General features: G+C 42.4%; 1 protein-coding gene across 4 annotated transcripts; it reads left to right on the top strand.

Annotated features, from left to right (window-relative positions):
• Positions 1-855: 855 nt before the first annotated feature.
• TMEM71 (transmembrane protein 71) lies at positions 856-24,495 on the top strand. Of its 4 annotated transcripts, XM_045007997.1 has the most exons (12): positions 856-915; positions 2,610-2,722; positions 8,043-8,287; positions 10,497-10,593; positions 11,830-11,890; positions 14,540-14,752; positions 16,642-16,814; positions 18,388-18,573; positions 20,209-20,284; positions 22,596-22,657; positions 22,880-22,937; positions 23,852-24,495. In XM_045007997.1, the coding sequence occupies exons 4-12, from the start codon at positions 10,548-10,550 to the stop codon at positions 23,967-23,969; spliced, it is 993 nt and encodes a 330-aa protein (XP_044863932.1). In that variant the 5' UTR covers positions 856-915; positions 2,610-2,722; positions 8,043-8,287; positions 10,497-10,547; the 3' UTR covers positions 23,970-24,495. The 4 variants fall into 4 exon arrangements, with proteins under 4 accessions (XP_044863932.1, XP_044863930.1, XP_044863934.1 ...); XM_045007995.1 differs by lacking the exon at positions 856-915 and having other exon boundaries at positions 997-2,722; XM_045007999.1 differs by lacking the exon at positions 856-915 and having other exon boundaries at positions 997-2,722; positions 10,497-10,587.
• The last annotated feature ends 1,518 nt before the right edge of the window (positions 24,496-26,013 follow it).

The raw sequence follows: 26,013 nt of genomic DNA on the forward strand, positions 1-26,013 counted from the left end.
GGGGGGAGGTTTGGGGTATACACTTTTTGGGGGGATGACGTCAGTGTTATGGTGGGGGTGGCTTGGGGTATAAGAGAGCAGTGAGGGGCTGAGGGTCAGTGTTATGGGGTGAGGGGGTGGTTTGGGGTATAAGTTAGTGGGGGATGAGATCACTGTTATGGAGTGAGGGGGTGGTTTGGGGTATAAGAGAGCAGTGAGGGGCTGAGGGTCAGTGTTATGGGGTGAGGGGTGGTTTGGGGTATAAGTTAGTGGGGGATGAGATCAGTGTTATGGAGTGAGGGGGTGGTTTGGGGTATAAGTTGGCAGTAGGGGGATGAGGTCAGTGTTATGGAATGAGGGGGTGGTTTGGGGTATAAGAGAGCAGTGAGGGGCTGAGGGTCAGTGTTATGGGGTGAGGGGGTGGTTTGGGGTATAAGTTAGCAGTAGGGGGATGAGGTCAGTGTTATGGGGGTGGAGTGAAAGGAGGGGTGGTTTGGGATACAAGTTAGCTCTGGGAGGATGAGCATCATTGTTATGGGGGCGGGGTAGGAAAGGGCTGAGATGAGTAAGAAGAGAAATAATTATTAGTGGGGTGAGAGTCAGTGTTGTGAGCAGGCAGGGAGAGGTAAGCAGGGCCGGCTCTAGACCCCAGCGCGCCAAGCGCACGCTTGGGGCGGCGTCCCGCGGGAGGGCGGCAGGCGGCTCCGGTGGACCTCCCGCAGGCATGCCTGCGGAGGGTCTGCTGGTCCCGCGGCTCCGGTGGACCTCCCGCAGACGTGCCTGCGGAGGGTCCGCTGGTCCCGCGGCTCCGGTGGACCTTCCGTAGGCACGTCTGCAGGAGGTCCACTGGAGCCGCAGGACCGGCGACCGCCAGAGCGCCCCCCGCGGCGTGCCGCCCTGCTTGGGGCGGCGCAAATCCTAGAGCCGCCCCTGGAGGTAAGGGCTGAAATGACTGGGGTGGGATTAGCCCTGGCTTTTTTGGGAGGTGGGGGAGGGTAAATTCAGGTAAAGGTTTGCCATTGGTTGGAGAGGTTCGGGGTTGAGCTTGTTGAAATCTTGCTGGAGAGATAGTGAGGGTGGGTGCATGCAGTAGTGGTGCTAAGCATACACAGACTAAGCAATTGCTTAAGGTCCCTAGCAGGTCATGGGGTCCTGATTTAGCATTACCCCCCAAATACCACTAATCTTATTTAACTTGGGAGTTTTGAACAAGCATATTAGTATGTGTTGGTATGTTAATTGGTTTGTGGAAATAAAAAATACTTATTGTATTGGGGGGTGAAGGGTAAGGAGAGGGTCTCCAATGGGCCAGCACTGCCTCTGGATGCATGGCCTATCCTTGGGGGCTGGTATTTTTTTCTGTGAAACATCATGTTTTACTGGTGTCTCTTTCAAAGAACCCCACCCCCATGAAGTACTTTGGGGTACTGGGTGTTTGCTTTCTCTTCCCTTCCCTGCCCCCCCCCCTCCTTGGGGAAAGGAGGAGAAAAATGGAGGAGGGAGAAGCGCAAAAAAAACAAACCTTAAAAGTTAATGTTTTAAAATAAAAATACTTGTGAAAAATGTGGACTGAACAGAAAATTGCACCTTTTAGAAACCTGCGGAATGAAAGATATTTAATTTTTTTCCATAAAATGACTTTACCAGTTTTCACCAGTCCTAGCTAAGAGCAGGCTGGGTGTGGTGTCAGGATTGTTGAATAGCAGTGTTAGATTGGCATGTATGTGAGAAGGTAGCTTCAGTGTTTACAGTTGTTTGGTGGCAGGGATGCTTATGGTATGAGTGGGGGTGAAGAAGGTGCTGGGGGAGGAGAAACAAGCCAGGCCCCTGTTAAACCTGTTCCAGAGGAAGAAGGGTATTAGTTGGACTGACTGAGGGCCCAGGCCCTAAGTACCAGAGTGGATCCACCTGCAGGCCTGGGTAACCAGCCTGCCCTATAAAGCTGGCTGAGAAAGGAAGCACGGGGAGACAGGAGGGGGCAGTGCTATCCAAGGGCCTGCCCCTGGCCAAGCCAGATCAGGCAGGGAGCCGCGGACCCTCCACCTGCCTGGGGTGGGGGAGCCAAGAGCAGTCCCCAGCCTGTGTCCCCATGCCACCGGCCCCTCTGTCCAGGGCAGGTGGAGGGTTTCTGGCACCCCACAGCTGCCTGTGTGGCTCGCTTTGACTAGGGAACGGGACATTGGAGCCACAACTTGGCAGGTGGAGGGTCTGTGGCATGGTGCCCTATGCAGCCCGGACTCCATAGCCAGGCTTTAGCTGCCAGCCTGGCTTGGGCAGGGGGAGGCCCATGGCGAAAAGTGGACAGTTGGGAGGGCCATGGCCCCCCTGACTCACTCCCTCACCCCCCCAGTTCTGACGCCCTTGGTGCGGCCACCAACTCTTGCTGGTGGCCACTGACCATTTTTCTTAATACTTAATTAACTTTAGGAAAAACAAATATATATGCACATACACATGTCCAAATTATTGTAATTTATTTATGTAGGGATGTTGGGGTTGTTTTGCAGACTCAACAGTAAAAATAATATACAGTTGTCTCTATTCTTTACTGGACCTAAACAGAATAGAAACAAATAAGATGCTTTGAATGTCCGTGTCTTTTTGTTGTTGTTTGGTTTTTTGTTTTTAAGGGACCACTGTGGTCATCTGGTCTGACATTCTGCATCACAAATTCCTGTTTGAACTACATCCAATCATCTTCATTTAAAAATATCTAGGCATAGAGAATCCACCACAGCCTTTTGTAAGTTGTTTCAGTAGTTACCATCCATTGTTCAAATCTGCTCCTTATTTCTAATCTGCATTTGTTTGGTTCCACTTGCAGCCATTGCATCTTGTTATGCTTATATCTGCTAGACTAAAGAGCCCTCTGTGACACCGTGGCACCCCAATATTCACCACTGTCATGTAATTAGAGTATGTTTTGTACACAGTATGCCTTGTGAGGTATCATTCTAAAAGTCTTGATCTGCTAGACAGTAATACCTCGTTGGATTGTTTGTGCTATTGTCATATATGAAGTTATGAAATTTGGCTATGTATTTGTTACTGAGACTTGTGAGGTTGAAAACACTCATGAGCAGCCTTCCAGGTACAACAGTAAAAAGGCCAAAGAGTGGCTTATTGAGGAAATCATACAAACACAAGGATTAGCCCAAGAATTGTGTACAATAGAAACCTCTCAGCGATAGCACTACGCAATGGGAACGGTTTGACCCACATCACAGCAAAAGAGCTTTCCAGCAAGTGGGAAGAAGATATAAAAGGGGGGGAAATGACATCATGAGACCTCACTCTCCCTACACCAACACACCTGAACTGTGGGAAATGATGGTCCCAGGCTAGAGGGCTTTTTAGCCTGTGTATGAAAACCTGAGAAAGCCAAGGCAACTTGTTTATCCTTAAGTATCTGCCTACTTGTTTATCACTCAGGGTTAGAATTTGCTAATTCATATCCTGCCTAGCTAGTGTATTAAGCTCAGTTTGCGGTTTTGTTTATTTACTAAGGTAATCTGTTTTGATCTGTTTGCTGTCACATAATCATTTAAAATCTATCTTCTGTAGTTAATAAATTTGTTTTTGTTTTGTGTGGAGATTATAACTTGGCACAGAAAGCTGTTGCATATCTCTCTCCACGTTGAGGGAGGGGGTACATTTTATGAGCTTACAGTATACAGTTCCCTGTGCACCGCAAGATGGTATAATTTTGGGTTTATCCTCCAAAGGGGTGTGGGTGCCTTAGCAACTGTGAGGTGCCTTAACTGAGCCTTCCCATGCAGAGCTGGTCTCAGCATCTGTGTGTGAAGCTGCAGCTGCACGTGATAAGAGCTTGGCAACTTATCACAGTACCACCATGTGAAAGGGAGCTCAGGCTGCTGGGTTAGGCAGGCTCAGTGGTACTGCAGTTGCAAGTGGCACCCTGGGGGGAACCCATCACACCCAAATATTTGTTCCTCATGAAGGCACTTAGAGTCTGTAATCAAATCACCCGTTTTAAGTGAGATATGCCCAGATGATCCAACAGATGAATGACACCCCATGCTGCAGAGAAAGGTGAAAAATTCCTGAGGGCCCAACCAGTCTGACCTGGGGGGAAAATCCTTCCCAACTCCAAATCAGGTGACCAGTAAGACCCTCAGCATGTGAACAAGGCACACCAGTCAGGCATCTAAAAAGAGGATTCATTGTACCAGTTCAGAGCACCAGTCCACCCTGTCTGGTGTCCTGTCTCCAACTGTGGCCAGTCTCTGATGTTTCATAGGAAGATGGGAGAAACAAAACAGAATATATCTCTTTAGTTGCGCAGTGAAGGAAAAATTCCTTCTTGACTGCTGCTAGTGACCAGCTAAAACCCTGAAGCATCAGATTAGATTGGTCATCTTTATGCAGAGTTGCAGATATTAGCATATTGAGTGCTATGTAGGCAAACTCATGAAAGAAAGGGTTGAATGGGAATCATAGATTCACAGATTCCAAGGCCAGAATAGCCCACCAGAACCATCCAGCATGAGCTCCCACACACAGTCTGCAGAATTGTACACGTGCTTCCAGATCAAGTCATGGAATTGTTCAACTATGTAATTGAGATGGAAAACTTCTCAATAATTTAATACAGTATGTCTTTTTTTATACCAGGTTTGAGAAAGTATTAATGAAAATTATCAGTTTAGATGAGAGTTTTTATAGCAGGGAAGAAATTATTAGATGACAATAATAAGTTTAATTGAAGACTGAAACAGTGAACAAGGGCTGTCTTAAGTCTAAACAGTCAGGGAGTCTTTGATAGGGTAGAGTGGGGATTTTCTTTCTAACCACATTGAAAAAAATCGGATTTGGATTTTTTTTAAACTAACATTTTCTTCATATAGTTGCATATACAACATTATTCAAATCAGAGCCAATATGATGTTCTTGAACTCCAATTAAAAGTTAGTTTTATACAGTTGCAGACTTTTTTCAAAAGCAAATATAAATGGCAAAAATCCAGACAACTGGGACACTCAATAACCAAAAACAACGAGGAGTCCTTGTGGCACCTTAGAGGCTAACACATTTATTTGGGCAGCTTATGCCCAAATAAATGCGTTAGTCTCTAAGCTGCCACAAGGACTCCTCGTTTTTGCTGATACAGACTAACACAGCTACCCCTCTGAAACTAGTAGGCCTGTAGTGGTAACTTTGGCACCTATGGGGTTAGATGGCAGCTGAGCAATTGTTTTGATAATGTTCTAAAGAAGCAGTTAGGTGTCTAAGTACCTTTACGGATCTAGCTCTAAGGGCTTGATTCAACATCCATCAAAGTCAACAGAAATTCTCTCACTGAGTTCAGTGGGCTTTGGATAAGGCCCTAGTTGACTTTGTAGGGCAGAAGGTCTGTACAGCTAAACTAACTATACACAAAGCAGGGTACATACTCAACGTAAACAAAGTGAAAAATAGAGGAAAAAATATTTCTCTTTTCCTTGCAAGTTACAGTCATTGTAGGTGTTATGGGCCTGATCCAAAGCTCACTGAGGTCAATGAGAATCTTTCCACTGCCTCCAACTGATCAGGCTTTGTTTTAATTAATATACAAAAAACGGAAGCCATTTAGAGTACCTACCCTCTGCTCCTCCATTCACAGGCACACACTTTACCATTACCATAACTGCACTCCTGTTCACACCCCCTGTCATAACTCTGCCCCCCAACCCACCTTTTTCCACACACCCCATTACCAATCTACCCTTTCCTAATCCTCTGTTTGATGTAATTGCGTGTTGTGTTGAGACAGGGTAACTTGATAAAGCGAGTGATAGGCAGCTGACATTGAAAGGGGGACATAGTTATGGCTGCCGTGCATGGACTGTGGTGTACAGCTGTTTTGGCAACAATTAAGTGTGTGTCTGTGGAAGGAGTGCAGGATATGGACTATTAGATGTCATAGCCTTTCGTTTTCTTGCTTTTGTGGTTTTGTGTCAGATATACTATGTGTGTAGAGCCTTGTTACTGCTTCATAACAGCTTTTTGCATACCAATGTCCTATTTTTTTATTGTTTAAATGAAGAGTGGGCCTTTCAAGTGTGAGGTGGCTTGGGGGCAAACTGAGGAATAAAAATGCAGCTGTATATAAACCTTCTTCTATTATGTGTATCTGCTCATGAAACTCTTCTCTCTTATGCCTGAAATGGAACACAAAATCCTTCCCAACCATAGTATAAAATCGGACAGAAAAGCATGGCTTCTGAAGTTCTGAGGAAGAAAGGCTTAGGCATGTACCAGCACACAAAGTTTGTGTCAGCAGTCCTTGGCACAATGATTATCATAACTGAAAGTTAAAGGCTAACATTGACCCTAAATCTAGATTATTTCTTTTCAAAAACTACCCATTGACCCAGACCTATTAAGGACGCACATGTCTACCAAATTTTGTGCAGATAGACAATATTTTTTTTTAAATATATCAGCCAACAATGAAATGTCAGATTACCCAGGAAATAAGTCAGTCAGAGCTAATTTTCAGAGACTTCCTACTGAAAATGTGTGAAGAGAAAAATAAATAAAACAAAAGCTACACAGAAAATTCGAAGAGCATAGAAAACATGTCTACAGGCCACCTACTTTTAGAGAAAAACAGGAATTTATGCCCTATTTTAGAACTCAGTCTTAACTATAGGGCCACTACCATGAGTAACCATAATATAGATAAAACATTTTCAGATAGGAATTTGATTTTTTTTTAAAGTTGACAGTGCACTTTTAACATAGACGTGTATTTTTAAAACGCGTGCTTAGTAAAATTACAGTAAAGGCATGTTATTCTGAAAAACAAGACATTCAGATCAAAACAGATAATGGTTTCCTTCATCTTTGTTCCACTATCCAAAGACTTCGTGCTGGTGGTGGTTTTATTCAGACTGTTGCAAAGTTCATGCAACCATGGAAGCAGTACTCATTTGGGCTAAATTTAATCCTTGGGGTAAATTCACTGAAGTCAAGGAAGTTCCACCAAGTATGAATTTGGCCCTCAGTTTTCAGTCTTGAGTGGAAGGACCTTAAGTGAAACATTTCAGATGTGTGAGGCAATACTGAAATGCTTTTGCAATAACCTGTGCCAGATACTGCTGGGTTTTTTGTTTGGTTTTTTTTTGTTTTTTTTTAACTCGGCAGCTTGTTTTCATTTATTGTGAGTACATCAACAAAAGGCATTTTTTTCCACTTTCTTCAGGAAGAAAATGAAGTCAAATATTACATATTTGTCTTTTATAGTACTATTAATCTATTATCCTTCTGTCTGATATACATAACGTCATAGCAGTCAGAGACAGAAAATATTTATCAGCTCATTTTATTCCTCTGCCTGAATAGGATTGGTCCCTACAACAGTGTAATTTTAAATTACCCAAGTGGTGGGGTATCTACCATTTCCCTTTGGAGACTATTCTACAATCCAATAATTCTGATTGTTAGAACTAGTCATTCAGACTAAATTTATTTCAGTTGGAATTAGTGGTATTCTTTCTTCTGTCGTTTTATGCATCATTGAAGTGTAGTGGCTATGGCTTTGTTTATAAATGTTTCCCTGGCCATAGTTATTTCATCCTCCAAAGTACTTTTACCTAATGTTTGCATAATTCTGTTGTTATCAGCCACGGTGTGGTTGTTGAAAAACAGCTGACCTGTTACTGAACTATGAAATATTAACAGATGTTTCCTCTATACAATAGTACTCTTGGATGGGATTTTGTTAACATTCAGGGATTTTGGGGGGTAAAATAGGATTATTTTAGGCATAGTAATGCAATGAAAGCCTTCAAATCTCACAACATTAGTGTTATACTAAGTGATATGAATACATGACTGTAAAATATACTGAGTCATAACTGTATCAGATTTATAAATAAAAGATATGGAAAAAAGTTGTATCAGTTTTTTTTACAAGCATCACAGACAAGGTGCTGGTTTTGTGCACCATGCTATAAATAGAATAGAAAACCGTTATTTAAAGCTGGCATATCTTGCATTTTGCAACACCCTGCAGAGTTGTTCACTTGCCTAATCTTAATCTTCGGTTTACTCTTCAGAATGAATGCTTGTGATGTGAGGCTACTTAACAGGAAGAATGACCTCATTCTGCCTCTTTGCTTCTGATTGCACAGTCTGTTTTTGAAAGGAAACAAGGGGCTTTATAGACCTGCCTTTTCGAAGACCTCAGAGCTATTCTGTTCCAGGAAGCAGCATAAGGAGCACCCTACAGTTGCATTCCAGAGACTCTTTTTGATGAAAAACTTCTTGCATACGTTTGTTAATAGTGAAATGGCTTTTCCAGGTTTGGAAGATTTTACATATGTTGATGTTTTATTACTTTGATCAACAGAGGAATAACTGAGCCCTGGATTTCTCCATTTACAGTCAGCTCTTCAAGAAGCTTTACATTTCTATGAATGCTTTCATCACTTCCAGTAAAGAGAATAGACTAAAATACCCTTCAAAAAGTAACATGTATGAACAAATAGACATTATTGTATTTTAAAAGATAAGAGAGTAATATTTGTTATCTGAATAGGTTAAATACTTGGGCTTAAATAATTTTAATTATGTGTGTTGGTACATATTGATGTAAATATTTACAGTGTAGAGTGTAACGTGCAAGGGATTGGCTAGTTACAAACTGAGGGTATCATTGTTTTAAGGACCAGTTTGATTATCACCAAGGAAAGTGATTAAAGTAAATTGTTTCATACATTCTGAGTGGAAAGACAGACGCTTTCATGCTTACATTTTAGTGATTTAAATTTCAGAACTGGGCAGTGTTGTAGACTCAATAAACTTTGATTTGAATGATTGCCATAAAATGTTGCTGACTTGTCTTTAGCTTTGTTTCATTTTCAGTGAGGTTGTTCATATTTGGCCTTTTGTCATGTGTTAGTTTAAAAGGTATTTGTTGAACTATAGGCCTCGTTTTAATGTGTTGTTGGTCACAAATATTACTTAATGTTAAGTATTACTTAAAGTAATTGCAAAGTGTCAATTGATATGAATAATTGCTTGGCAGAATTAGATTTTTTTATTTTGATGGATAATATCAATGTTTATTTTACAGACAAGGTGGGTAAGGTCATATCTTTTATCAGACCAACTTCTGTTTGGTGAGAGAGACAAGCTTGATCTGATAAAACAGATCAAACAGAAGTTGGTCCGATAAAAGATATCACTTCTCCCAATTATACACATCTTCAAGAACAGTTTAAGAGCACTTGTGATTTACAAAGCAATGTTTTTCTGTGCAATGATTTTACACAGAATTACTGTCCCAGAATCTTGAAAACACTGAAGAAAGTATGTGCATGTGGAGTTGCATTTCTCCCTCACATCTTATCCTAAACGGATTTGTAGTGTTGCTACATGCTGTTAAACAGCTGTTATGTTTCCCCTGAAGTTGTCCTGCCTCTCAGTGATGGGTGATGTGATCCCTACATATAAACCAAGGGTCGGCAACCTTTCAGACGTGGTGTGCCAAGTCTTCATTTATTCACCCTAATTTAAGGTTTCGCATGCCAGTAATACATTTTAACATTTTTAGAAGGTCTCTTTCTATAATTCTATAATATATAACTAAACTGTTGTTGTATGTAAAGTAAATAAGGTTTTTAAAATGTTTAAGAAGCTTCATTTAAAATTAAATTAAAATGCAGAGCCCCCCCAGACCGGTGGTCAGGACCTGGGTAGTGTGAGTGCCACTGAAAATCAGCTTGTGTGCCGCCTTCGGCACAGGTGCCATAGGTTGCCTACCCCTGATATAAACCATAGTCATCAGAGTAACTTTAAAAAGCAACAAAGTGTCCTGTGGCACCTTATAGACTAACAGATGTATTGGAGCATGACATGCGTCTGACGAAGTGGGTATTCACCCACGAAAGTTTATGCTCCAATACATCTGTTAGTCTATAAGGTGCCACAGGACAGTTTGTTGCTTTTTACAGATCCAGACTAACACGGCTACCCCTCTGATACTTGAGTAACTTTAATGAGACTACTCACAGGCCTAAGTATTTGCAGGGTAGAAACCATAGATTGAATACCAGTTTGTAAAGTGCACTGTGATATTCTCTCATGCAAGGCACTGGAGACATGTAAGATATTGTATGCAAACTTTATTTCTCATTCAGTGCTTTTTATTTTACATAACAGTGATTCAAAAGCATATTATTGAGAAAATAAAGTAAAAACTGTAGTGCTCGTAGGACAATTGTAAGTCTATCTATACTGTACATCCTGGATTTAAATATTAGGAAAGAGATCACAGTTGCAGATTGCAAAGAGACTGCAATTGACCAAATAGAGTTTGAGCCTGGGCCAGGGCCTGTGCCTGCAGACCCTGTTGGAACAAATTTACTCTTGAAATCAATGAGGAAGGATGGCAGGATCAGACTCAGAATGGAATACAGCATAATTAGTGATGTAATGTCCATTCCTGATTATACCTTGCAGCTCTCTGTTTTCAATAAATACCAACTTTCCTTTAAAATCTCTTGCAGATAATCTGTGATACATGTAGCTCCAGAGAGTTTGCAACAGACCTTTTCAAGATGTATCGAATATCCCAGCTAATGTCAACACCAGCAGCAAGTAAATGTATGAGTATTTCTCTGGGCTTTCTGAACTGGGATTTTGCCGTTTTGGGCTTATCCTGGAATCTAAGAACCACCTGTCAGGGATTGTGTCCTTACGCATGAGAGATTGCCTTCTAAAGTGAATATGAATTTCTTTCTTTGGATGTAATGTTTTCCCATTGATTGAAAAGTCAAGATTTTACAGAGGTTTTTGTATAAAATTGTAAAGAAGAGAATATTTCAGCAGCCACTAATGTATATAAAATACAAATCTATAATGTGTAAATATGGAAAACACTAACTCTTTGTGACCTTCCATACAAACAACTGTGTGATATTCTGACAATTGCCATTCCAGGTGGTTGCACTGCTAATAGGAGCCTTGTCCGGTTGCCTTTTCCCCCAAAATGTCCCCCTCCATTCTTCACTTCTCACCTCCCCACTCCCGAGCTGCTGAAACTTTTTTATACTATGCTTGGCAGTGCCTGATGGGCATGGGCAGAGCTTTCCTGGCTCCGTATTGCTCCAGCCTTTCCCCTGTCTCGGCTGTAGAGAGGAGTTTGTAAACCCCATCATAGACTCAGATTACTTAATCACCTAATCCTTGTGACACTGAGCGTAGGACCTTGCAGATTTGAGCCTTCATATAACATCAAAATCCTACTTCCTAGATGTCTCCATAGTCCTGTGATCAATCATTATCCTCAAATCTTTGCCATTGTTGCCATAACTGCTCCTGCTGTGCCACATCTACAGATGTCCACTTGCATGATACCTTATAATAGTAATGGTGTGACCATTTAATGGCACCACATAATTGTTATAGGAGAACCTGAGCACTGCTGGTAGAATGAGTCAGTGAGCTGTTCATGATGTGAATCAGACAATGCCATTAAAAGTGCTGGACCTATTCCCTTGTATGTGCCTGGATTTACTTCCCACAAGACACAAAACTGTGCAGTACATTGGCAACTTGGATTTATTGACTGTAATCAGCTTTGATTCGTGCTACTCTTTTCGGAATGATGCTATATGAGCCTAAATTATATGAGGTTTCATTTTATCTACCCACCATCACTCTGTTTTCTTTCCTTTAGTCTCTTTTCCTTTCCTAATTTTCTTCTTCTTTTTTCTTCTTTCAATTTTGTCAAGGCATATTTGTTAGTGAAAACCAGTCAGCTGGTTCAGCTGCCACTTGAAATGTCTGTGTGGTGAGCCAGTGCTGGGACTTCTCCTTATCTGGTCTTTCTCTCAACAGGTTCTTCAGTGTTTGATAAAGAGACCAGGCAAAGTCTGTCTCCTGAACACATTTTGCCAAGGTATGGAGTAAAACTATCCCTTGTTTCATTTTATTTTTCCTTTGTGTTTGAAAAACATTTCTAAAATTCCTATTTAAACTATTTATGATTAGGGTGCTATTACCACACTAAAGCATGGCCGCATTGCATTTCACAGATATCACCGTGCTGTAAATCTATGGCCACTTGAATCTTCAAAGCTACAGTGACGATAGAATTCAGATACTCCTGCTTGAAATACACAGGCCCCAACCACTTGAACTAAAGTAGAATCCCCATGAAGTGACTGTAGCATATGGTATATGACACCGTTGTTCATTTCAAATTCTGTCTAGCAGAGGGCAGTGGTGCATACCCACCCCTAGCCCTTGCATTACAATACTGTCATCTCTTGTCCCTGGTAGAGATCTTTGTACAGTTATCTATTACTCACCTCTTTCCAGTCTTCAAGAACTTAATGAGTTTCCCACTATCTCTGGGACTGTTTGCTGAAAGATCTATACCAGCTTGTACTGATACTAATACATGTATATCGGGATTAGTGCCTGACCCTGCAAAGTGATGAGCACCCTCAAATCCCAATGAAGTCACTCAGAGTTGTGAATACTCAGCACCTCACAGGATTGGGGCCCAATTCCAAAATCAGGAACATACATTATGCCTACCTAACAGTCCCCTTGTGTGCCAGTGGGAAAAGTTACTCACTTCTGTCTTAAATACTTGTCTAGTGTTGTGTGTTATTCAACAGTTGCTACATTTCACTCCAGAGATGGTTGCATTTCAGTGGTGGGTGAAGTGATCTCCGTGCATAGTTTGTATACCATTTTGTTACAGCTTGTGAGTGAGTGGCCTCCTCCATCCTTGTGGATGGTCCTACAAGCAGCCCCTTGACTCAGTTTCCCCCTTAAAGGGGCTTCTTAGATAAACTCCACACAGGCTTTCATGAATCCACCTTAGGATCTGATTTTATACACAAGAAGTTCACAAATAAACAGACATCTTCCACTCCAGTTTTAAGCTGGGAACAGCTCTTCCTCCTGAGAGCGATGTCTTTTTTCTCTCTGAGCAGCTGGAGAAGACTCAAGGCCTGGCCTGCCTTCTTTGCTTTCTTCTCATGAGAAAACAAATCTTCCAGTCAGGGCTTCCTACCCAGCCACAACTCCCAGTGTCCCCAGCTGGAGAAGGGACCACAGCCAGAGACTCACTTTCTGCAGCTTCTTCCCTCTGTCTGTTTTACCCTGAGCATTCCCCCCCTTCTCTGAAGCTTCCTGTTGCCCTTTATAGGGCAATCAGGTGAGCCTTGCTCCTGTGTGCCTCTTTAGTAATCAGGGTTGGCTGTCCCCAGACCTCTAGTCCATAAGGGCAAACCGCCCTGTTACACAACTCTGTAGTGTTTTGGGAGCTATTAAAATGAAAAGTGATGTGTACTGCTAGAAGAGGGCCTCATCCTCCCGATTGAACTAACCTCGTTATCTCTAGACTAGTATCAGAGGGGTAGCCATGTTAGTCTGGATCTGTAAAAGCAGCAAAGAGTCCTGTGGCACCTTGTAGACTAACAGACGTATTGGAGCATGAGCTTTCGTGGGTGGGTATTCATCTCTAGACTGATTCTTGCCTTCATATTTATACCTGCCTCTGGAAATTTACACTACATGCGTCTGACGAAGTGGGTATTCACCCACAAAAGCTTATGCTCCAATACATCTGTTAGTCTATAAGGTGCCAGAGAACTCTGTCGCTTTTTACAGATCCAGACTGTAGTAAGAGCAGGCCCTGATAAAGGCCCAGTTGAGGCCTGAGGCCTGAACTAAAGTATGGTCAAGCCTTAGCTAAAAGCAAAAGTCAAGCTGTTCAGAGAAGTTGGCGAGAAAAGGGCTGATGTTGCATAAACATATATTCACCTAGTGTAGTATAATATAATATACTGTATTATAATATACTATATTACAATATAGTGTAATATAAATACGGTACCAGAACACACTATACTGGAACATTCCACAGATAACAAGGAACAGGCTGACCCATCCCAATGACAGGGCCAAAAGGGTAATATGATGGATAGAGTTGTTTTGATCGAACCAACATGTACAAGGTGAGAGGCAGCACCTTACTACGTAGAGGGGTTGTACCTTGCTGCGTAGGGGAGTTGCACCTCAATACGTCAGGAGTGATGTGTAACTTGTTTGTACCTGTGTATAAGAATGCATCTCTTGGGCAGTCTCTTTGTCCGGCCGAGGGGGCAGTGGAAAGTCCCGCCACTGACTGAGCCGGGTCCATTGCCAAGAGGCAGTTTCTCATAGTATGCCCTGAGTTAGACTAAGAAATCTACAGGGAACTGCCATTGTGTCCAAGATCGCAATAAACCTGGCCAACGTGACTTTGCATCTTACTAGACTCTGTGGTCGTTGGGGGTTCTCGTCGGGTCTGCTGTGTCAGCTGTCTTCGAAGAGCTGGGACGGCACACAGAGGGAACACACGCACGCAGCCGAGTGATATCAACACTGAACAGAGCAGAGCACCACACCAATAGCACTCTGACAACACAGACTAACACAGCTACTCCTCTGATATCTAAAAACATTATCATTCAATCATTTTTTAACATTTATGCCCCTGTGCTAAACAGGCATATACTAACTTAGAGGGTTTTATTTCTTTCCTTTACAGTTACACTTATGCCTTTCTGGATAGTGACACCTCCTATGAATGTTGTTCCATAAACCCCTTGACAGGCTCTCTTTTCACATGTCGCCGTAGTCCTCGGCTTCTTACTAATGGCTATTACATTTTGACGGAAGACAGTTTTCTGTCTGATGAAGATGGTAATGTAACACTGACCCCATCCCAGACAAGTGTTACCTATAAGGAGAAATTAGTTAGGTAAGTGAGTCACACACATTTTACTTAATATTGGATGTTGGCGTTATAACTCTGGACTTAACTTGATTTCTGGTTGGCTGTCAGGGTATGACTATAATGCTCAGTACATCAGGGGACTGGATTAGATGACTCTCGAGGTCCTTTCCAAAGTCCTATGATTCCATGTCTAGTTCTATACCTGGATTCCATTTTCTAATAGCAATGGAACACACCAAGTAATATAATTCAGAGAGACTGCAGTGGTTAACATCACTTGGTCTTCAGAGTCATGCCTTATAACATTATCTCAAAAGTTTTAAGCACACAGATGTTACTGTGATTGGCGCTCTCTGCAGTAAATATAAAAGAGAGGTTCATCTGCCCAGAAATTCATGGCTTTTCACCTGTTGCTGAAATATTTAATGTTCCAAAGAGGTGACTTCAATTCTTCCAAGCATAAAAGAAGGATAAGAGCAAATCCAAAAGTAGGTATAACAAACATCTTAAGGAAATTCAAGATTTTTTTGTTTGTCTCACCTTCAAACTATCATAATTTTCAAAATATAGCAAATGTGTAATTTTTCAGTGGGTCATTAGGAGGTTTGCCTGAGTGAGGACTGAGCAAAAATTGAATTGTGCTTCAAGATTTCATCCAATAAATTAATACTGTATTACATATGGAAGGCTCCAAATTGTATTTGCTATAAAATGTTTTATTTGATATGGAAATTCCTCTGGATTCTAAATATCAACTTTTATTTTTGTAATTTCATCAGTCACTGGCCCAGAATTTAAAAAATTGAGGGTAGTCACTGATCTATTTTGTTATGGCCATAACCCAATACATTTGTGATGGGTCTCCTTCTGATGCTCATCAACAGCTCAAAACTAACCAACCCTGTTTCTGTGTGGATGCCTTTCTAGAGAGTTAATCAATGATGGGACACAGGCAGAACTGTAAAGCTGCAGTTTTGAGAAATACAGCAAAACAAATGGTTTGCCCAAGGAAGAGGGACACTCTCTGCAGAAAAAGAAGTGTTACGGTCCTGCTCCCAAGAGGGTATTACCATGACGGAGAATAAAAAAGAAAATTAAAAATACAGGTTCTGTCCTGCAATCCTTACTCAGGCAAAACTTCCACATGACTTCAATAGTGGTGTTACCTGAGGAAGGTAAAATGTGGCCCTATAATGTTACAGTATCTAGTGGTTTTTCACCCAAGAAGCTCAGGGTAGTTTGGAAACTATTAAATCACAGAAAACCCTGGTGAAAGACATAAACATCGTTAAACCCATTTTACAGATGAGGAAACAATGGCATTGAGAAATTTAATGACAAGCCCAAGAGTGAACCTGTGGCAGAGCAAGGAACAGACCGCCAGATGTCTGAGTTGTAGGCCTGTACTCTAACCTCTAAACCATGTTCCTGTTTGTGGCAGGTCACTGGCTGAGAAGCTCTTAATCAGCTCCTGCCACTCCAGCCCCAATCAAGGGGAATGGATTGGGAATGGGTGAATAGCTCTGTGCCTGCCTGATAACTGGCCACATCTGCCAGTCTTATTAGCCCAGAGCTATTAAAGGCTGGGAGAAGGCCAGAGAAGGGGGGAAGGGAAAGGGTCAAGGTCCGGATTTGGATCCGGATCTGGATCCGGCACAGTACAGAAGGAAGTAGGAGCCTCCCAGTCTGTTGTAGGCAAAGTAGTTGTGAAGCCTGTATATAGTTGGGAACTGGTGGTAGGTGAGAATAAAGAGCCTGGGTGTTGCACCATACTAAAGTGTCCCTGACTCATTGAAGGGGGAGGCCCAGGGGCTAAATAACCAGGGGCGCAGCGTGAACCCTGTTACACTGTTTTATAAATAAAAGTATTTTGCCTCATCCCTTTAAAACATGGTTATTTCTTTCTTGTATAGAATATTCAGGAGAAGGAAGAAAATCCGTCGCTCTCTTGCTAGTCTGTTCAGTCTCAGTGCCTCGGATTCATGGCTCAGCAGCACTGTCCTTAGCAATATGGATTCTCCTCATGTAGAGGAGATTTGGAATGATGGAGATAATAAACTAGAGGCCAGTCAGCACTATGGCAATGGTAAGCCCACAGTAACATCACTAGTATGTTCTGTATTTAGGCCTGTCTGTTAATGACGGGATCACTGTAGGTGAATAATGATTTCCTTGGTTTTGCAGAGGGCCTCTGCTCAAATCAACATTTAGAGCAGTGGTTTTCAAACTGTTTTTCTGGTGACCCAGAAAATTGTTGATGTCTGCGACCCAACGGAGCTGGGGATGAGGGGGTTTGGGTGTGGGAGGTATGTACCTCAAGGTTGGGGCAGAGGGTTGAGGTGCAGGGGTGAGGGCTGCAGGGTGGAGCCAGGAATGAGGGATTCAGGGTGTGGGAGGGAGCTCTGGGCTGGGGCAGGGGGTTGAAGTGTGGGAGGGGGTCAGAGCTCTGGGCTGGGAGTTCAGGTTCTGGGGTGGGGCCAGGGATGAGGGGTTTGGGGTGCAGGGGGGGGCTCCTGGTTTGGGTGGGGTCAGGGCTGGGGCAGGGGATTGGGGCGATGGGTTGGGGCATGGACTTACCTCTGGCGGCTCCCGGTCAGCGGTACAGCGGGGTGCAGAGGCAGGCTTCCTGCCTGTCCTGGCACCATGGACTGCGCTGTGCCCTGGAAGCAGCCAGCAGGTTTGGCTCCTAGGCAGAGGTGTGCAAGCGGCTCCGCATGGCTCTTGCCCGCAGGCACCGCCTCCCGCCCAGCTCCCTTTGGCCGGTTCCTGGCCAATGGGAGTGCAGAGCCAGTGCTCAGGGCGGGGGCAGCGTGCAGAGCCCCGTGAGCCCCTGGCGTATGAGCTGGACCTGCTGCTGGCCGCTTCTGGGGCACAGCGCAGTGTCAGAACAGATAGGGACCAGGGGCGGCTCCAGGCACCAGCACGCCAAGCACGTGCTTGGGGCGGCAAGCCACAGGGGGTGCTCTGCCTGCGGAGGGTCCGCTGCTGCCGCGGCTTTGGCAGACCTCCTGCAGGCCTGCCGCCGAATCCGTGGGACCGGGGACCTCCCGCAGGCAAGCCACCGAAGGCAGCCTGCCTGCCGTGCTGGGGGCAGTAAAATACCTAGAGCCGCCCCTGATAGGGACTACTAATTTTTAGTGGCCGGCTGCCAGGGTCCCTGAGTGCTGAGGGGCGATACAGTGTCTTGCATTCTGTGATCCAGTACTGAGTTGCAACCTGAACTTTGAAAACCACTGATTTAGACAGATCAGAGACAGAATTTTGCAGAGCAAATTGAGCCAGTGACATGAGACAGTAACAGTGTTTGAATCCATGGAGATCTTTATAACCTAGGACGGCCTTTTGAAACTGACTTTGGATAGGAAGCCAGTGAAGATGAGAGAGACTCCAATATTAAGTCTGATCATTTGGCCCATTGCTGTTTTCAGTTTGAGCTTTTTCTATCCTCACTGTGTTAAAATGTATAAAGTTTTGTCCTTAGCCTGCTTCTTTCCCCCTGCACTTTCCTACATATAATGGGTCTGCCAATTCCATATCACTAACAGTTCAGAGAAATCCTTGTGATTGAATCATTTCTTATCTTAAAAATCTATCAGCACAAATTCTCCACCCCTTTCCATTACTGTGAGCTACGAAAGTTACAAATGTGCTTCTTGCAGATGACTCTGAATTTTCTTCTGAATGCAAAACCTGGATGTCACAAAGGCAAACAGCAGCAGCTGATGCATCCTCTTTTTCTAAAGATGTGGTGTTCATTCAGTCAAGAAAACAGTTCAATGATTCTTCTCCGTGCTCCCAGTTTATGGTAGATGGGTATTTCCGTGAAGAGACTTTGGATCATTCAAGTGAGTTATATTCTTTTATTCTCAGTTTATTTGTAGAGCTGGTTGACATTTTTCAAGTGGAAAAACATGGTATTGAAAAATGGCCTTTTTTGAAACTGGAGATTTTTGCAAAATTTTAATTTGGAAAAAAAATCAATTTTTTCAATTTAATCTAAAATTAAAACTTTTTAATTTTCTTCCCCCTCATGCCCCTCTTTTTTCTTGTTCCTCCATATTCAGTGGCAAAATTGAAAGAGGGGAAAAAACTCAGGGAAATGGAGGGGGAGGTAAGGGAGAGGATTGGGAGAATCAAGTTGTGGGGGACAAAAAATGAAAAAAATCTGAAACTAAAAATGTTTGAGAAAAATTTCAAATACCCCCAAAATGTGTTCCTTTTGAAAACCCACTGAATGAAAATTATTTCAAAATTGTCAAATTGTCAAATTTGTGACTAAGTTTAAATTTCATTGCAATAAAAATTTAACGTAGAAACAACTCCCTATGAATTCTTCAGGCACACTCAAAAATATGTCAGGTTCTAACATTAGTTCTCATATTGCATGTAAATACATATAATAGAATAATATATACTAATAAATTAATATTATATATAGCTGCCTTAACTGCTCATTGGATACGGTTATGTTGAGATTTTCACTTTAGATTTAATGCCTGTTTTAAGATTTTACTATATTTGAATAGTACAGTATATCTTCCACAAATTTCTGGTACGTTGGGTGAAATATTGACTCTGCCAGAGTCAATGGCAAAACTCCAATTGACGTCAGTGGAGCTAGAATTTCATCCTGGCCTTTGACTGTAAAAATATTTTTTGAGAATTTAAAAGTAAAATCTGTGAATAAAAATAAAAATCTGTTAATTTGTTTTGAGTTATGGACATTTAAAAAAGAATTTAAACTTTTCTTGGTCTCTTTAGCAAATAAATTCCCAAATTTTGAGATTTGTAAATTTACACCGTTCTAATTATTGCAAAATCTAAAAAACAAATTATGTTTTAATTTGTTAAGGTGATTATTTTGCATTTATGAATACTTCTCATGGCCATTTCTATGTACATCCTTATGTCCATTATCAAAAATATTTGTCCAGTTAAGGAAGATTTTGTGGGAGAATATATGTTCATATGACACTTAGAACTCAATTTGGCAGACTTTACAGCTTTCAAAAAAGAGAATGCAGGTGTATAGTCTGTCTATATGGAGTATAGAATAATTGGGTTTGCCTCTAGTGGGTTTGATTTAACCCCCCATTGAAGACTCCCATTGACTCCTGTGGAGCTGGCCCATGGTGAATATAGGGCTGCCTGGGGAAGGGGGGGGCAAGTGGGGCAATTTGCCCCAGGCCCCACAGGGGCCCCCATGAGAATATAGTATTCTATAGTATTGCAACTTTTTTTTATGGAAGGGGCCCCCAAAATTGCTTTGCCCAAGGCCCCCTGAATCCTCTGGGCAGCTCTGGGTGAATATCATAGTAAAGTTTTTGGTAAAGCATCTTTTTTATCACAAATACTCCTTCCTTCACGGAATTTCAGGTTCACAGTTTCAGAGGAGGGCGGCTGGAAGGAAGGACCTACTTGTTTTCTAGTATGTCCAGAAAAAAGAATTATTATTCCTAATTTGTTTCCTTTTTTATTAGAATCCAATGCAGTGAGAAATGTCGTTTATCAAATGATTATACTGTCCATGTGTTTAATCATTTCAGTGTGTGCAAGGTAATTTTGATTTCATCTTCATTATAATCATGCTTTATTCATGTTATATATATATAATTTTTATAATGTCAACTGGTGAATAAAACATGACATTTAGGGCCTGGTTTTCAAAGTTAGACACGCAGTATTGCAAAGATGCATTTGCAAGCAAATATTTGATGTGTTTCCGCAAATTAGGTGTTTGGATGCAGATATGATACCTAACTGGCTCTGTGCAAATGCAGGATCTGTATGCACACATCCTCTCTTAGCTTGCATAAATTAGGTATTCAAATATATATTCCAAATTGTGCACCATAATTTAGCTTGTCTGACATATGAGTTATGCAATTAATTATATAGGAAATTCTGTTGGGCTATACTACCACTTTTAGGGGTTTTTTTGTTTGTTTTTTTAGTTTAATTGTATTAAGTTGTAACATATGTCTTTCAAATAAACTTTATAAGTAAATATTCTCTATGAACTAAATGGTCTAGTTAGGTTATTTTCCCTTTCGATTTGAGGTTCATCAATTCTAATAAAATTAGGAACTTTAATTTTATGTATCTAATTTTAAAATTTGGAGAACAATTAACCCAAAAGACAATGATGATCTTTGAGAGCTATTCACTGCACATATTACAGATTTTTATTTCTTTGACTTGATGCATAACCAAACATGCTAATTAGCAAAGTTTCTGTAAGCGGAACAAAAGAGAACTGGAGCTTCGGGAAATCCACTTTTGCTTCCTTTTCCATTCTTTGGTATTAATTTGCTGTCTGTAGTCTGAATGGTTTAGTTTTATTATTATAGGTGGAACATAGATCACTGCTTATAGTTAAGATTGTCTAAGCCATTTCATTCTAATGGGTCACTTTCAGATGCTTATAGTTTTGTCAAGCCATTATCTCTCAGGCTGAATTTTTGCATATTTATTCATAATTTAGGAGCACTTTTTTGTTATTTGGAAGTCTGAGAAAAAAGAGTTTCGCTGTTTTCAAGAACACATGGAGAGACACCCATGACCCCCGGCTACCCCCCGGCTACCTATACACACTCTTTTGGGATTATGAACCTGTTTTGCGGGTTGTTGTTTTTTTAAAGTAATCGCTCTAAAGACCAACTTTGCTGGGCTTTGGATCATACCCTAGTGAGCTCAGTAGGGTCTGGAACTCTGAGTTTGAGTCCCTGGGAAAAGGATAGTTTCAATGTCAGTGATGGGAATAGAAGAAATCCATTGAAACCGGTATCCCTTGTAATGCCAACCGATTCCAGTAATTGATGGCCAGGATCAAACTTGGGACCACTGGAGCTTAATGCAGGCGCCTCTACTGCATGAGCTAAAAGATACATCTCTCTTAGCTGAGGCTATAGCAGACTCATCAATCTTCAGCTGGTCTAGACACTAGGGGGGACAGAGTGCCACACCAAGCAGGCATGTGTTAGACTGGAGAGGAAAATTTCAAAACATAGTACTACATATTCCTTGGCATTTGTTTTTTCTTAATGCATACTAGCCCAGATTCAGTATATAAGAATCTTGTCATATGAAATAAAAAAAGAACGCACTTGTGAATGCAGAAGTGATCAGCATCATAATGGAATTTTTGAGATACCTGGCTGCAGACAGGTGCCAAGTTTGAAATTATAGTAATGGCTCACCTGATTCTCAAAAAAACACGAATTTCTCTATCTCCTGTGACTTTCATCTATTTCCCAGGATTCTGTATATTCATTACAACTTCCATTAGTGTCAGAATGCTTTTTTGGGCTGTGCAAGACATATATTTGGACAGGGGATTTGAAAGTTTGAGAAGGGAACCCTTTCAGGGTAACGAAGTCCAACAAACCAATGTTCAAGACCTGGTATCAGGTCTTCAGCCTAGACTCTGGGCCCCATCATCCTTCGCTTTCCTTGTCCCCTTCTCTGGCCTCATTCTACCATACAAGTGGCTGGTAGGGAAACCTGGGGCATCCCACTACATTGAACTCCAGCCCAGGACCCTATAACCAGCAGCCAGGGTCTGCTCAGTCCAACTCCTTGCTGCTGGTCCCCATGGTTTCTTCCTACCATGGCCTTTCTCAGGCTCATATTGACCCTTTCCTGGCATGTGTGGGGTAAACAATCCATCGCATTCCATGACACTGGTCTCCTCCCAGCCCCCGCCTCCCATCACTCGTCTGGGAATATTGGGGTCCTTAGCTGAAGGACCAGAATGGTAGCTGACTGAAGGCTGATCTTGGAATGTGTGGAGTGCATATTTTATTGTGTTGACCCAATATCTGTACATCGTACAATATAAAATCTAGGGTATTTGTTATGATTTCAGATGCTTTCTGGGAGGACGCTTTGCCACTTTGTTGGCCTTTTTGCTGCTGATAATTTTAGTTTGTAAGTAGAAACTTTCTTTATACTTGACAAACAATATTGGGTTAGATTCCAGGGTCAAATTGTGTCCTGGGGTGTGTGTGTGTGTGTGTGTGGTGTGTGTGTGTGTGTACACAGTTCTCCTTGGTTCAATAAAAGCTACATATGTGCATCTGAGGGCAGAATTTTCCCTTTAATCACATGCAGAATCATACATTTAAAATTGACTGTTCTTTTGCTCCAAAGATGCTGCCAAGTCATCTTTCATCAGTCTTGTCACATCTTCCAAAACCACCAAATTACGGTAAGCGGTGCAAGAGTATTTCAATATACTTAAGAGCTTTAGATGAAGAGATTCTATCAATACACTTCCTGGTCAAAAGATGACAATGAGTGACCAGTAGGTATTGCAAGAGGCTTTAGCTATTTTTGCTACTTTGTGGTCATGAAAATATTCTTTGTGTTTGAATGTTGCCTTTTCATGATTAGCAGTAAATGCAGCGAAAACGTAAAAATTAATCTATTAAACCATCGTTTAGTGAGTCAGCATGAACGGCATAGAAGGAAGTGGTAAATTAGCCTGAGGAGCTGAATAAAGTCTGTTTCTTCATTTCTAAATGCAGCTCTGTTTCAAATTGATTTAATTCAAAGTTTTGTCTATGATTGAAACTTCTCAGCAGGCCTGCCGACAGCAATTCTGGGCCCCAGGACAGAACAATCAATGGGCATGGCCAGGGCTTCCACATGCCTGCCCGGCTGCCTTCGCTGCTGCCGGTACCACCCCACGCATGCCTAGGAGCCCTACGGCCCACCCGGGCAATGTAAAAGTGCCCGGGGCTCCTGGCCACCACTACCATGGCAGCCAGAGGCCCTGGGCCCTTTTAAGTCGCCCGGGCCCCATGGCAATTGCCCCCTTTGCCATCCCTGTCGGTGGGCCTGCTTCTCAGTACCGTAAGTGGAAAGGTTAATGTGTAATAAAGTCCTGAATGATATGAGACCAGCTCAGACATAGGCCCCAATCCTGCAATCACTTCTACACATGCTGGACTTTACAAAAGGTAATTCCACTGACCTTACACACAGCAGAAGTCTCTTCTTAATTTGTTAAGACTATTTATAGGTGCTGCTGAAGCTAAACGGAGCTATTTGGGAGCCTCTGGATTTCAATGTGTGGCAAGAGGGGAAATCAAAAGGGCAATATTTCTTTTTCTCAATCAGGGGCCGGCTTTCAAGAGTGCAGTGTAACCTCAGGGAACAGGAGAAGCCAGGCAGAAGTTTTCTCTTTTGGAATCACAGATCAGTATGTTGGAAGCAGAGCAATGGAAAGGGAGTATAAAAATTGGAGATCAGTGTTGAAATTGTAGATGTTGATATTGTGAGAGGCCAAGATTTTCTTAAGAATGGTAATTTGTGCACACTTTATACAGGTAGGGACAGATTATATCATTTTTCCTCACAATGAGTAAGTAGAAAATCCCAATAAATCCACTGGCACTATTCACAGAGCAAGTTACTAGTAATCATGAGTGTAAGGTTGGCAGTATCTGGCCCTTAGGGTTCTCCTGATTCTTCTGTCAGTTTGACACTGATGTAACTCCACTGAAGTCAGGTTGCTACCTGTATGGGTTTTCCCCAGAGACTTCAGGCTTTCAGACCTGCCTACAAGGCTGTCTGTTTGATTGGCTGTCCTTCCCTGTTCCCCACCACCTTAGGAAAAGAAGGTATTTGGGGCTACCCACATGCTAATAGGCTTCCTCCTTCCTCTGCACAAGGAGCAGGCAAAGCTCCTTCTGCTCCCTCTTTTAAAGGGCCGGAAGCACTTTTGAAGCCCGTAGTCTGTCTCCTCCCCAACTAGCTCTGCAGCCCGGCCTCTTTGGCACCCAACACTGTGTCCCTCCCTAGGATGAGATTGGGATGGAGAAGGGCACTAAAGAGATTCCCTCTGGGCTTCCTCTCTCCTGGGAGTGAGAGACTGTCTGTCCAGCCCCTCCTGGACTTCATCCAGCACCAGAAGAAGAATGAGGAAGCAGAGCAGCTGAAGGAAGAAGGGAAACCCAACCTCAAGTAGAGGAATGAGATTGGTAGCCGCAGCAGAATCTGAAGGAGGCATGTTTGGAGGGCATGACTGATGGTGGGACTGTGAGAGGGCTGATTAATTCTTTGGAGGTCTCTGTGTGAGGGCAGAGCAATGAACTGGGAGGTAGAATTAGAGCAATTGGCAATGGGGCTTGTGGTTCCTCTCCTTTGGCTGCGTGTGGGCCTCAAAAGTATAGGGAATGCATTGCAGCTCCTCACCCAGTGGACTAAGGGCTCCTGCATCATCAGCAATATCTAGACTGGGTATTTGCTCCAACTACAGCCAACAGTGTAGCTGCAGGCAAGCAAAGCCACCATTTACACAGTGGTTTTACCTGTTTGAAGCACCAGGGTCATCACCATTGGTACAAAGAGTGTCTTTGCTTGTCTACACTAGAGTTTGCATTCATATAGCTACACCAAAGCATGCAATTAGGGATAGTAGTGTAATCAAGGCCTGATTCAATTTATGTCAGTTTATGCACATGTATGATCTACTGTTTCATAGTTGGTAGATATGTTACTCATTATACTATGTAAATGAGAGGAGAAGCAGAGCCTTAAACTAGATTGAAATCTTACTAATTTTTCTTCTGCCGTGACTAAGTCATGAACAACGGTGTGCTACAAAGAAAGAAAATAATTTTAAACCACAAATGGCCTCTGATGAGACGTTTCAGTTTGCTACATACAATTAGAAGATTAGATGTCGTCTTCTGCCCTAACTCATGTTGAAGAGTACCTTACTCATACAAGTAGTTCTGTGGAGTAAAATGATGCTATTTGTGTGAGAAAGGAACATAATTAAAGGTGGCAGAATCGGGCTGTCTTTGTATATTGGTTGGCACAAGGCACTGCGAATCCCCATGTTAATTTCCTTCCTTCATGGACTATGGGGAGAAGAAGCAGCTCTGAATTGCCCTCAACATGCCCAAAACACTTGTACCTCTGCATTAAAATGATGATTATCATCTAAGCTCGTGCTTCAGGTACACACTTGTAGGGTTCAGGGAGAAATTTTTCCATCAGTGCACATTTGGCCAGATGTATTCGGGGGCGGGTTCACCTTTCTCTGAAGCATCAGAGATTGGTGACAGCTGGAGAGGGGACACTAGACAGGGGTGACAGGTATTCTGAGGTAGTATAGAGAAATTTCTTTTCTTAGATGCCTGATTGGTTGGTCTTGCTCATACGCTTAGGGTAAAACTGGTCACTAGATATGGGTTTCAGAAAGAATTTCCCCCCATGTTAGATTTTCAGGCATATCAGGGTTTTTTTCATCTTCCTCTTACATGGAGTGTGGA

Source organism: Mauremys mutica, chromosome 2 (genome assembly GCF_020497125.1).
Source record: "Mauremys mutica isolate MM-2020 ecotype Southern chromosome 2, ASM2049712v1, whole genome shotgun sequence".
NCBI classification, from domain to species: domain Eukaryota; kingdom Metazoa; phylum Chordata; order Testudines; family Geoemydidae; genus Mauremys; species Mauremys mutica.

Bases quoted from the DNA above. Each gene is read 5' to 3' on its own strand.
- TMEM71 (XM_045007997.1), top strand. From the start codon at position 10,548: ATGTATCGAATATCCCAGCTAATGTCAACACCAGCAGCAAGTAAAT. The intron at 18,574-20,208 runs GTGAGTTATATT...CTTTTTTATTAG, and splicing joins AGAGACTTTGGATCATTCAA to AATCCAATGCAGTGAGAAAT. The intron at 22,658-22,879 runs GTAAGTAGAAAC...TTTGCTCCAAAG, and splicing joins GCTGCTGATAATTTTAGTTT to ATGCTGCCAAGTCATCTTTC.